We start from the raw sequence: 12,636 nt of genomic DNA, 5'->3' as shown, positions 1-12,636 counted from the left end.
ACCTGCTGTTATACGTATCGGACACAATGGTGGGGATGGACGGTATCATGGAAACCCTGAGGGAATTTGGCCGGTTTTCAGGATATAAACTGAACGTGGCTAAGAGCGAGTTGTTCGTAATTCAGGCGAAGGGGCAGGAGAGTAGGCTGAAGGGGCTGCCGTTCAGGCTGGTAGGAGAAAGCTTCAGATACTTGGGGATACAGGTGGCACGGGACTGGGGCAAGTTGCATAAGCTCAACCTGTCCGACTGGTGGAACGAGTGAGGGAGGAGGTTCGGAGGTGGGATGCGCTCCCGCTGTCACTAGCGGGGAGGGTGCAGACTGTTAAGATGACGATTCTCCCAAGATTCTTGTTCATATTTCAGTGTCTCCCCGTTTTCATCCCGAGGTCCTTCTTTAAGAGGCTGAATAAAATTATCCTGGGATTTGTCTGGGCGGGGAAGTCCCTGCGGGTGAGGAAGGTGATGCTCAAAAGGAACAGAGGGGAAGGGGGGCTGGCGTTGCCGAACTTCAGCAACTACTACTGGGCGGCCAACATAGGGCAGCACGGCAGCATGGTGTTTAGCACAATTGCTTCACAGCTCCAGGTTCCCGGGTTCGAATCCCGGCTTGGGTCACTGTCTGTGTGGAGTCTGCACATCCTCCCCGTGTGTGCGTGGGTTTCCTCCGGGTGCTCCGGTTTCCTCCCACAGTCCAAAGATGTGCAGGTTAGGTGGATTGGCCATGCTAAATTGCCCTTAGTGTCCAAAATTTCCCTTAGTGTTGGGTGGGGTTACTGGGTTATGGGGATAGGGTAGAGGTGTGGGTTTGGTTAAGGTGCTCTTTCAAAGAGCCGGTGAAGACTCGATGGGCCGAATGGCCTCCTTCTGCACTGTAAATTCCATGATAAGGAAATGGATGGTGGGTAGGGGGTCGGTTTGGGAGCGGATGGAGGCTGCTTCGTGCAGGGGCACAAGTTTGGCAGCCCTGGTTACGGCTCCTCTGCCACTCCCGCCGGCACGGTACTCCACCAGCCCTATAGTGGTAGCGGCTCTTCTGATCTGGGGCCAGTGGATTAGGCATATGGGGGAAGTGAGAGCATCGGTGAGGACCCAAATCACCAATTTGCCCCGGGGAACATGGACGGTGGGTACCGACTGTGGCGGAGGGATGGGATTGCGAGGGTGGGTGATCTGTTCTTGTAAGGGAGCTTCCTGAGCATGAGGGCTTTGGAGGAGAAGTTTGGACTGGCGGGAGGGAATGACTTTAGATACTTGCAGGTGCGGGATTTTGTGCGCAGACTGGTGCCGTCCTCCCACGTCTCCCGCCAAAGGGGAGGCAGGACAGGGTAGTATCGAGGAGAGAGGTAGGTGAGGGTAGTCTCAGATATTTACAAAGAACTAATGGGAGCAGAGGATACACAGACTGAGGACCTGAAGCTGGGAAGAGGAGCTCGGGGGGGAGATGGAGGACGGTATTTGGGCAGAAGCTCTGAGCAGAGTAAACACGACCGCAACATGCACCAGGCTCAGTCTGACCCAGTTTAAGGTTGTGCACTGGGCCCACATGACGGTGGCCCAGATAAGTAAATTCTTCGGGCTGGAGGACAAGTGTGCCAGATGCGCCGGGCCGGCTAATCACGTGCACATGTTCTGGTCGTGCCCTAAACTCAGGGGGTACTGGCAGGGATTCGCGGACATCATGTCCGGGTTTTGAAAATTGGGGTGGTAATGAGTCATGAGGTGGCAATCTTTGGGGTGTCGGAGGACCCGGGAGTCCAGGAGGAGAAGGAGGCCGAAGGCTTGGCCTTTGCTTCCCTAGTAGCCCGGCGGGACTCAAGGCCCCCGAAGACCGAAGTATGGCTATCAGACATGGCGAGCTTTCTCGGTCTAGAGAAAGTTAAGTTCGCCTTGAGAGGTTCATTATCAGGGTTCACCCGGAGGTGGCAGCCATTCATTGACTTCTTCGCGGAGAATTAACCATCAGCAGGGGTGGGCTAGGGTAGAGTAGAATAGGGGGTGGTTTAGGCAGGTCCGTGCGAGAATGGAGTTGTGGTTTATACTATGCGTTATTTGCTTTTCTTTTTTGTACAGTACTATACAATGTCATTGTTTTATATGCCAAAAATACCTCAATAAAATTGTTTATTAAAAAAAAAAGCATGGACTTGGACTTGATTGAATGAATTCAATTGGAACTTTAATGGGGACGGTTTTAGCTTGTATCTATTGTATGTTTCTGGTTGAGGGGGTTACGGTTGTCCGGGAGGGGGTGATAGCGGTCAGGGCAACGGAATTGGAATATGTGTCCGGGGGAAAAGAGAGAGAGATTAAGTTTAAGGGTGTTGGGCTCTGGTTACTCTTCCGTAGCCGGTATGGGCTGGGAGCATCGTTTTTTGTCTTTGAGCATACACACTCTGGGTGGGAGGTTACCTTTGCTAGCTGTAAACTTTCAACTAGTGAACGGAAGTGAGGTGAAGGGAGGAGCTGCAGCTTGTTGGACCTGCTCGAGCAGGGTTCAGCTTATTTCTTTGGTGGGGGAGGGGGTCGGGGGGAGAGGAGGGAGTCATTTTTCTGGAAAGTTTTTTTCAGGGTTATGGAGTGAGAGGGGCTGGAGATTTGACTGGGACTAAGGGGCAGCATTGGTGGCTGTCTTGGGTGGGTCCTGGGCCCGGGCCTGCCGGAGGTGGCAACCTTTGTCTTTTATCTTTAGGAATTGGTCGCAGTCAGTGGGTCGGGGATGGGAGTTTATGGTTGGGATTTTTGTTTCTTCAAGGGTAGGGGTTTGTAAATGGTATCGTGTTTGTATGGATTTGTTTATTTTGTAATTTGTAAAATGAAAACTTTTAATAAAAATATTTTCAAAAATATTTAACTGTTGGTTTACTTTTGTACTTTGTTAATAGGTTGAAATCACTTTGTAGGGCCTAATCCAAGATAGTTTAGGCCACTTCAAATTCATGGAATTTTGCCAAACAGTTTTTCCTTCCTACAAAGTAAATCTACTCTATCTAATTAAATCTAGGTACCGAGGGTAGCACGGTGGCGCAGAGGGTTCGCCCTGCTGCCTCACGGTGCCGAGGTCCCAGGTGCGATCCCGGCTCTGGGTCACTGTCTGTGTGGAGTTTGCACATTCTCCCAGTGTTTGCGTGGGTTCTGCCCCAACAACCCAAAAAGATGTTATAGGTAGGTGGATTGGCCACGCTAAATTGCCTTTTAATTGTAAAAAATAAATTGGGTACTCCAAATTTATTTTTAAAAATCTTGGTACCAAGTAAATATTCCTTGCTAATTCAAAACTAGGAGAAATTTGCTCCAAGTCATTTGTATCTTTCATTGCTAATTCTAGTTTGCGTACTTAAGAGACATTTTTTCCAATTCTCTCTCCTTATTCACTTCCTCTCTTTCTAACATCCACCTTTTTCATTTTCAATTTCCCTTTCGCTTCTCAATTAAAGCTTTTTTATTTCTATTTTATATTGTCTCATATCCCTTTCTTTTTCTCTTTCTAATGCTAACTTTTCTTATTTTAATTGAAGTTCACTTAGTTCTACGCGAGTACTATCAGGGACGTCCTTTACTTTCTTGAGCACCAATTCTTCAACAATATCTTACTTTGTAGCTCTCAATTTTAAGCAGTTCCTATTTGCTTTAGTACAATCTTCAAATTATTTTTAATCAACTGTTTCAAGATACTAAGGGGCGGACATCCTCACTGCAAAGGCTTGACCACAAAGGCACTCATACTGAAGTTTTGATGAAAGGTTATGAATGTTCACTGTTTAATTTTTTAAAATTCATTCAAAGGATGTGGGCCAGCAGTTATTGCTCATCCCTGATTACTCTCGAGATGATGGTGAGCTGCCTTCTTGAACCACTTTCAGTCCCTGTGGTGTAGGTACACCCACAGTGCTGTTCAGTAGGGAGTTCCATGATTTTGATCCAGCCAGCAATGAAGGAACGGAGATATATTTCCAAGTCAAGATGGTGTGTGACTTTCAGTGGAAATTCCAGGTGGTAGTGTTCCCAGGTTTCTGCTGCCATTTTCCTTCTAGATGGCAGTGGTCATGGGTTTGGAAGGTGCTGCCTAAGGAGCCTTGGTGATTTCCTGCAGTGCATCTTGTAGATAATACACAATACTGCCACTCTGAGTCGCTGGTGTAGGGAGTGAATGTTTGTGGATGGGGTGCCAATCAAGCGGGCTGCTTTGTCCTGGATGATGTCAAGCTTCTTGAGTGTTTTTGGAGCTGCACTCATCCAGGCAAGTGGAGAGTATTCCATCACACTCCTGATATGTGCCTTGTAGATGGTCAATAGGTTTTGGGGAGTCAGGAAGTGAGTTATTCACCACAGAATTCCTAGCCTCTGACCTAGGAAGGAGCAGTGCTCTGAAAGCTAGTGATTTGAAACAAACCTGTTGGACTTTAACCTGGTGTTGTAAGACTTCTTACGTTGTTACATTTAGGCATGGACTGTTTCAGTACCTGAGGATGCTGTAAGATCCACTGAGTATTTCCTGTTTTTATTTTAGCTGCAAGAATTGGATTGTCGGGCACTTGTTGAGCTGTGATACTACTGGGTTTGATTCAGTATGGTAACACCAGCAAATTGGATTGAGTGTCTTCATTTCGTGAATGGCACTGGGAGTTTGGAGCTTACAATATCTAGCAGAGTAGAGAAGGCAGTGGGGGGAGAGTTTATCTAAAGCATGACAATATTGTAGGGGTGGTGAAGGTTTTCAGCATCTGTCTGCAATGACTAGAAAAAGGGATAGACTGGGAAATTGCTGAATTTGACAAAAGACAGTGCAATATCTGCATGGTAGAAACAAGTTTTATTTTCTGATTTGTGGAACTTCAGATTAATTTATGGGAAAACACTTTCTAACTCAAATTAAACTATGAATAATAAGGTGATGGAATGGGTCCATTCTGATCAGGAGGGCCTACTCTAGACCTTAGGTTTTAACAATTTGCCAGAACATTAGGATAGATGCTGAAGAGCCTCCAAGGTGGCCAAGATGGGCAACACAGTAGCGCAAGTGGATAGCACTGTGGCTTCACCTCGTCAGGGTCCCAGGTTCAATTCCCCGCTGGGTCACTGTTTGTGCGGAGTCTGCACATTCTCCCCGTGTCTGCGTGGGTTTCCTCCCACAGTCCAAAGATGTGCAGGTTAGGCGGATTGGCCATGATAAATTGCCCTTAGTGACCAAAAAGGTTAGGAAGGGTTATTGAGTTACGGGGGTAGGGTGGAAGTGAGGGCTTAAGTTTGTCGGTGCAGACTCGATGGGCCGAATGGCCTCCTTCTGCACTGTATGTTCTTTGTTATTAACACTAGTTTAGCCCATCTTTAATGCAACTTGCCCCTCTAGGATAAAGTAGTTAAAGCATGCATTGTGAACGGCTACCTGGGAGATCGTTAAGGTTATAATTGACAATTAAATTTCCTGCCTGTAGTGCACATTAAAGAGGCTTCAGTGCATTTTGGTGGATAGTGCTTCAATTGATTACCTTTTTCAGCGATCAGCACTACTTTAAAGCTTTGCTCAGCTTTCACTATTCAACTTTTGATGGAAGTTAGAAAATAATTTTTGAAACTTGTCAAGACTTTACCAACACACCGTGAACATTGATTCTCTAAATTCACCGAAAAGGACTTATAAGAGTCACCAGGAGAAAGGCTGTGGTTGGTAAAGAGTATCTTATTAGTGATCCCCCTTGGTTTGGAAGTGGAATGGGAAGAGATTGAGGCATGAGCTGCTGCATGGCAAGGGGAACAGGAAGAACGGGACGACAAGGTGGACTCCCCCATTGCCTCACATCCACTGAAGTTATAGGGCGTCCCTCTTTCGCCAGGGGCACTAGTACCAATCTCCAACAGTCCCTGAGCCATTTTGAACCATTCCATTGTTTGTCACCCAGCACACTCCACAGCTTCACTAAAGTGAATAAACTGCTTCTCAGGGGTGCGTGAATGCTAAACCTACAGGCTACTTCCTCCATGCATGTTTAAATCATGGATACTTCAATCAACCCCAAATTGCAAGCTAAAAGTTAGACATTTTCAGACAGGCATGTGTTATTTGCACTTACATGCACTTACTTTATGACTGGTTTCACCAAAATAACCACCTACATATTCAAGATGCTCACACTACCACAAAAAAACCAAACTATGTGCCCAGCTGTATGGACCCAAAAGCGAAGCACTTCCATATAAGTAAACTACTTTTAATTTCAAGCTGCTCAATTCAAATTAATTGATACACTGCAAATAGTTGCCATATCCAAGACGCATTTGAGTGGTAAATATTTTATACAATGATTGTGAACATTAGTGAATGATTGCATTTTGCAAGAAGGTAACCTTTTTGGAAGGTATTACTATGGCACACAGACCTAACTATAGAGGCATTTTATTTTTGATCAATGCATGGTCAGTGCTGAAGGGCAAAACTAAATGACCAAATTATAGCTCGAGTATTTTCTGTGATAAATATAAGGCTCCTAAGGCATTTTGCCATTTTGTCCACACTACTTGGCCTTCTAAAAGGACCACATAATTGGTTTTTGGTGTTATCTTATAACTTACCATTTTGGAAAGGACAGCCCAGTATGATGTTTTATGGAGGCCCACTGCACCTTGCTCAGAGACCATTCCACCATCCCATATATTGATCCCCATTTAAAGGCCTAGCAGGCAGAGACTCTTATTGGAGAAATATATCCATGGTTGGGGCCCATGCATCCAGATCTTGTTCTGGTTTCAACATATACCAGGAAAATCCATTAGAATTACTGTGAATTTGAAGCCAGAAAGTCTATACACACAAGTCAGTCAGTGCAATTATCTGAATGAAAATCGCTTATTATCACAAGTAGGCTTAAATGAAGTTACTGTGAAAAGCCCTTAGTCACCACATTCCGGCACCTGGTTTACCCATTTATACAGATTATGCATTACAGGATTGTATAATTTAATGTGATTTCTGGAAAAAGCAATGAAACATTTCAAAAATGCCAATTACCAAGCAGTCCGGTGATTTGATATCCTGAGTAAGATGGGACACAAGTTTCCAGTGTGAAACTGCCAGCTCGCTGTACGGATGCAGAGCAAATTTTCATATAAAATGAAGTTCACTTGAAAAAAACTTTAACAATCCAAAGCATCAATTCACATCTTTTCTTGACACTTTACAGGTATGTAACCCGTTGTAATTGTTTATTGAAAAATTGGGACACGTATGACTCTTCCAATGGAAAATACAACTGCAAGATAACAGGTCTCAGGAAAGATACTGCACTTACCCGGAGACTAAAATCTGCCCATCTGGTGAAAAGCAACATGACAAAACAGGTGCTGTGTGACGATTTAATGAACATCTCATTCTAAGTTCACAGCCTATAAGTATAAAAGGGATTATCACAAGAAAATGTAGAAGGTAGAAGGTAGCAATGCAGAAAATATTACTATATATTTTGTCCCAGTAGATGTTCAACATTCCAACATTTTTTTCAACCAAATTACCATCAAGGATGATCGACAACAGTATGGTCAATATTACATGGAATAAGGGCAGCACGTTGGACAGTGGTTAGCATTGCTGCCTTACGGCTCCGAGGACCCGGGTTCGATCCTGGCCCTGGGTCACTGTCCGTGTGGAGTTTGCACATTCTCCCCGTGTCTACGAGGGTCTCACCCCCACAACCCAAAAAGATACGCAGGGTAAGTGAATTGGCCACGCTAAATTTCCCCTTAATTGGAAAAAAAAAGAATTGGGTACTCTAAATTTATTTAAAACATTTTTTTTAACATTACATAGAATAGACACAGCACGGAAACAGGCCACTCAGTCAAACTGGTTTCTGCTGGTGTTTATGCTCCACACTAGCCTCCTCCCAACCATCTTCATGCAAGTAGCAGGATTACCATTTACTCCTTCCTCACGTATTTATCTAGCATTCCCTCAAATGCACAATTCTACAGTTGAAATGAAGGAGGCTTCAATGTCTCACAAACAATAGAGATTATCACAATGAGTATATCACCTTTACTCTTAGTACTATTTTATGACTTGCAATTTTTTTAATGTGGAAAGCGCTTTACAGCCAATGAAGTACTTTTGTAATGTAGAAAATGCAAGGATCAGTTTGCACACAGCAAGCTCAAACAATGAGCAATGGGATGATGGTAACACTATCTTTTATAGTGATCTTGATTGTGGGAAAATATTGGGAAATATCATGGGATACTCCCTTACTCTTCCTCAAAATAGTGTCATGGGATCTTTCACGTCCAACCAAGGGAAGATGGGGCTTCAGTTTAACATCTCATCCCAAAAAAAACAACTCTATACTGCACTTGGGCACCAGCCTTGTATTTTGTTCTGGAGTGGGACGTGAACCAACAATCTTCTGACCATGATGAGAGGGCTACTGTTACTAACTGAATCACGGATGACACTACAGACTAACAAACTAACAGTACACTGGAAATCAGAACAAGAATGGACCATATAGCACCTTGAGTTTGCTCCACCATCACCAGGACCCTGAATGATCCTCAACTTCAACTCCATTTTCCTGCCCAATTCCCGTATCCCTTGATTATTTATGAGTCTAAAAGTCACCCTTGAATATATGTTACTTAATAACTCCACAGGCCTCTGGGGTACAGAATTTCAAAGGCTTGCAACCATCTGAGGTAAGAGGTTTCTCCTCATACTGTCTTCTTATCCTGAGACTATGCCCCTAGTCCTGGACACTTTAGCCAGAGGAGACAAACTCTCCGCTTTCAAACTCTTCCAAAATCTTGCTTGTTTCAATGATACCGCCTCTCATTTTTCCAGGACAACCCTTTCAACCCAGCAATCAATCTGATAAATCTTTATTTAGACACAAAATCTGTATACAGTACATCAGGTAGAGTCCCACCAGTTCTATACAATGAATTTCTACAAGATTTCTTTACTCTTGCCTTCCTATCCGCTTGTGATAAAGAAAAGATACCATTTGCCTTCCTAATTGCTTGCATATTAACTACTTGATTCATGGACAAGGGTAGAGTAACCTCACATTTCCCCACATTATAATCTGTCACCACCTTGTCCAATGGCAAAACTTATCTGTAATATTTTGCAGACTCTTTGTCCTCATCATAGCTTACTTTCTCACCTAGCTTTGTATGGCCAGCAAATTTGAATATGTTACACTCAATCCCTTCGTCTAAATCTTTAACATAGATTGTCAATAGTCGAGTCCCCAGCATTGACCCTTACAGCTTCCCACCATGAACCGCCAATCAATCTTTAGTTTAAAAAAAAAGTCCTGTCCTAATGGATACATGAAGAATTTCAAAACAAGGAACATTGGGTTGATTCTCAAAAAATATCTCTTAATGAACTCCTTTATGGTTAACGAACAAATGTATTAATTGTTTAAAACACATTGTAATAGGGCGTCTTCATTTTAGCACGGTTCGTAAATTAGGGAATTTCCTCTAACAGTGCTGCCTCCAATTTTGTTTTTCATGGTTACTCCATATGCTCACTCTCTTGAAAACAAATTGCCGTTGCCACCTCTCCTCACTGTCACTCCCACTTCCTCCTCCCAATGCCCAAGCTCACAACTTCCTGCTTCCAACTCCCTTGCTCACAACATGTCAGTTATCTGAAGACATTAAAAAAGCCAAGACAATGTTCATAGATAGCAACAGTCAACTATGATTGTGGCATTGTGCCTCTTGATAATTGGTTCAGAGTCGCATCTAAACAGGCCTAGGAGCATATTGGTCTGCTACTTGAGGTTGTTCATATTCAACGCACCTGTTGCATCTTCAGGTGACAGAATCCAAAGGTTTATTTTGTTATCCTGACCACAAGAAGCCAGCAGAAAGCACTGTGATCCTGAATTAATGCCACCTGACAAAGCAAAAAGGTTATATATTAAATGCAGCACTGCATGCATCAAAACTCACAAAAATCTACCAGGAGATGAAAGAGGGGGAAGCACTGGTAGAGGAGCTGAAGGGTAAATGGGAGGAGGAAATTGAGGAGGGGTTATGGGCCGATGCCCTAGGTAGGGTTAATTCCTCCTCCTCGTGTGCCAGGCTCAGCCTGATACAATTTAAGGTGGTTCACAGAGCGCACTTGACAGGGGCGAGGTTGAGTAGGTTCTTTGGGGTAGAGGACAGATGTGGAAGGTGCTCAGGGAGCCCGGCGAACCATGTCCATATGTTTTGGTCATGCCCGGCACTGGAGGGGTTCTGGAGAGGACTGGCGGGAGCAATGTCTCAGGTGGTGAAAGTCCGGGTCAAGCCAAGCTGGGGGCTAGCAATATTTGGAGTAGTGGATGAGCCGGGAGTGCAGCAGGCGAAAGAGGCCGGTATTCTGGCCTTTGCTTCCATAGTAGCCCGGTGAAGGATCTTGCTAATGTGGAAGGAGGCGAAGCCCCCCAGCGTGGAGGCCTGGATAAACGACATGGCTCGGTTCATTAAGCTGGAGAGGATAAAGTTTGCCTTGAGAGGGTCTGCGCAAGGGTTCTACAGGCGGTGGCAACCGTTCCTAGACTATCTCGTGGAGCATTAGAGGAAGGTCGGTCAGCAGCAGCAGCAACCGGGGGGGGGGGGGGAGGGGGGGGGGGGGGGGGGGGGGGGGGAGGAGGAGGATTTGCCTGGGGGGTGGTTGAGCAAGAGAACACATGAAGGACTTGGGAAACTGGCACATACGGGAGAGAGCCAGTGTACAAAACTATGTAACATATCGTTTTACCATGTATATATCTTGCTATGTGCGATTTCTTGCTATTTTGTTACATGGGGGGGGTTATTGTTTGTAAGGGTGAAAAATTGTGTTAAAAAACTTTAATAAATATATATATATTTTAAAAACTCACAAAAATCTTAGAAACTCATGAATTATATGGACTGACTGCTATAAGCAATATTCTTCTACGAAGAGACAAAAAGGCGATTTTGCAAACAAGCATTGTAATCTACCTGTGGCAGTCTTCTATCTCAGAATGGTTTGATTAAGACAATGGTTTGTACAGTGAAGCATTGGTTGCTTTGGCTAAAGAGTCCTCATTCTGACTGGTAACCTCTGCCCCATTTGCTATGGAGAAAGACAGTGGTTGAGAAGATGCATGGTCCTTTGTTTTCAGTAGGCCTTCTTGGCCAGCTGAAATGTTTATTTCAGCTGGTTTCTTCCAATGTCCTTCCAAACAGTCAGCATCCAAAGGCCATGGCTTTAGTGACTGTTTCCCAGTTGTCGGTGTTAATGTCTACCATATTGGTGTCTTACTTGGTGTTCTTGTAGCAGAGATATGAAGGCCAAAGAGGTCCTGAACCAGTGGCCAGTACACCCTGTAGAAGGTCCTTCGGTATGAGACAACCATCCATCCAATGAATGTGGATGAGCCAGCGCAAACAAGTTGGCTTAGTAAAGAGTGTATGCAGATGGAGTCAGCATGTTCCTGGACTTCTAAGCCTGTGGCTTTGTCCTGCCAAGAGATGCCAAGGATATGTCTGAGACTGCAAAGATGAAACTGTTCATCCTTTTCTGCTGCTTAGCATATGTTGTCCAGGTCACACCACTGTGGAGGAATGTATTGAACATACATGTTTGATAAATTGGCAGTTTGGTATTTTCAATTTGCTGTCATTCCACTCTCTTACTCAGCTTGGACATAACACCTGAAGCCTTTGCACTGAGTGTTAATTTCAGCATCAAGTGACAGATTACTGGTGATTGTGGAGCCTAGATAAGGGAAACTTATCAACACTCTAGTGTCACATTGTCAATGCCGATAGATGGCAGTATGACAACATCCTGGACCACGTCATCAGTCTTCCAATGCTGTGGTCAAACCAAACTTTTTGTAGGTGTGGGATTCTGTCCATTTGCTACTGAGGGTATTCCTCAGTATGCAATGTTAGCGCGACATTGTCAGCATACAGCAATTCTCTCTGGTGAAGACTAGGTACACCTTTGTCTTGGGCCTCAGGCAATTAAGGGTGAACAGCTTTCCATCAGTTCTGGTATTTAAATAGACACTCTCAGTAGATGATCTGACGGTATATGGCAGTGGCAAAATGAAGAATATGTCAAAGAGTGTCGCTGCCAGAACACAACCCAGTTTGACCCCACTGCAGACCTCAAAGCGTTCTGATGTTGCCCCACCATTTAAAATTTTTTTAGAGTACCCAATTTTTTTTTTCAATTATGGGGCAATTTAGTGTGGTCAGCTCACCTACACCTACCCTGCACATCTTTTTGGGTTGTGGGGGTTGAGACCCATGCAGACAAGGGGAGAATGTGCAAACTCAGTACTGAATCGAACATGGGTCCTTGGCGCCGTGAGGCAGCAGTGCTAACCACTTTGCCACCATGCTGCCCATGTTGCCCCATCATAACTGACCTTACCCATCATGTTGTCAATGAAAGAGGAAATCACATTGAGCAGCTTCAGCCTGCGGGCAAATTTCTCCAACAGCCTGGATAGATTGCCTCTGCTCACATAGCGAGATCAATGGAGGCAATACATAGTGGTCTCCTTTGTTCAAACATTTCTCTTGCATCTGCCGGACTGAGAAGATCATGTCAATTGTAGATCTTCTAGGCCTGAAACCACATTAGGATTCAGAGTAGGTGTGATCAGCCA

At 44.5% G+C, this 12,636-nt stretch overlaps 1 protein-coding gene across 5 annotated transcripts in view; it reads right to left on the bottom strand.

The window, feature by feature from the left end:
• Positions 1-12,636, bottom strand: part of wdsub1 (WD repeat, sterile alpha motif and U-box domain containing 1) — a 66,050-nt gene that overhangs the window by 19,391 nt on the left and 34,023 nt on the right. For 4 of the 5 annotated variants that reach the window (XM_072474799.1, XM_072474820.1, XM_072474777.1 and 1 more), the window contains exons 4-5: positions 9,801-9,896; positions 7,285-7,378 (exon numbers count right to left, since the gene is read on the bottom strand). In XM_072474799.1, coding sequence (XP_072330900.1) covers positions 7,285-7,378; positions 9,801-9,896 — 190 coding nt within the window. The remainder of the gene's footprint in view (positions 1-7,284; positions 7,379-9,800; positions 9,897-12,636) is intronic. The other variant, XM_072474788.1, reaches the window with a different exon arrangement.

Source organism: Scyliorhinus torazame, chromosome 2, assembly GCF_047496885.1.
Source record: "Scyliorhinus torazame isolate Kashiwa2021f chromosome 2, sScyTor2.1, whole genome shotgun sequence".
NCBI classification, from domain to species: Eukaryota; Metazoa; Chordata; class Chondrichthyes; order Carcharhiniformes; family Scyliorhinidae; genus Scyliorhinus; species Scyliorhinus torazame.
The sequence above is the reverse complement of the archived record's forward strand: the minus strand, read 5'-3'. Positions and strand labels throughout refer to the sequence as shown.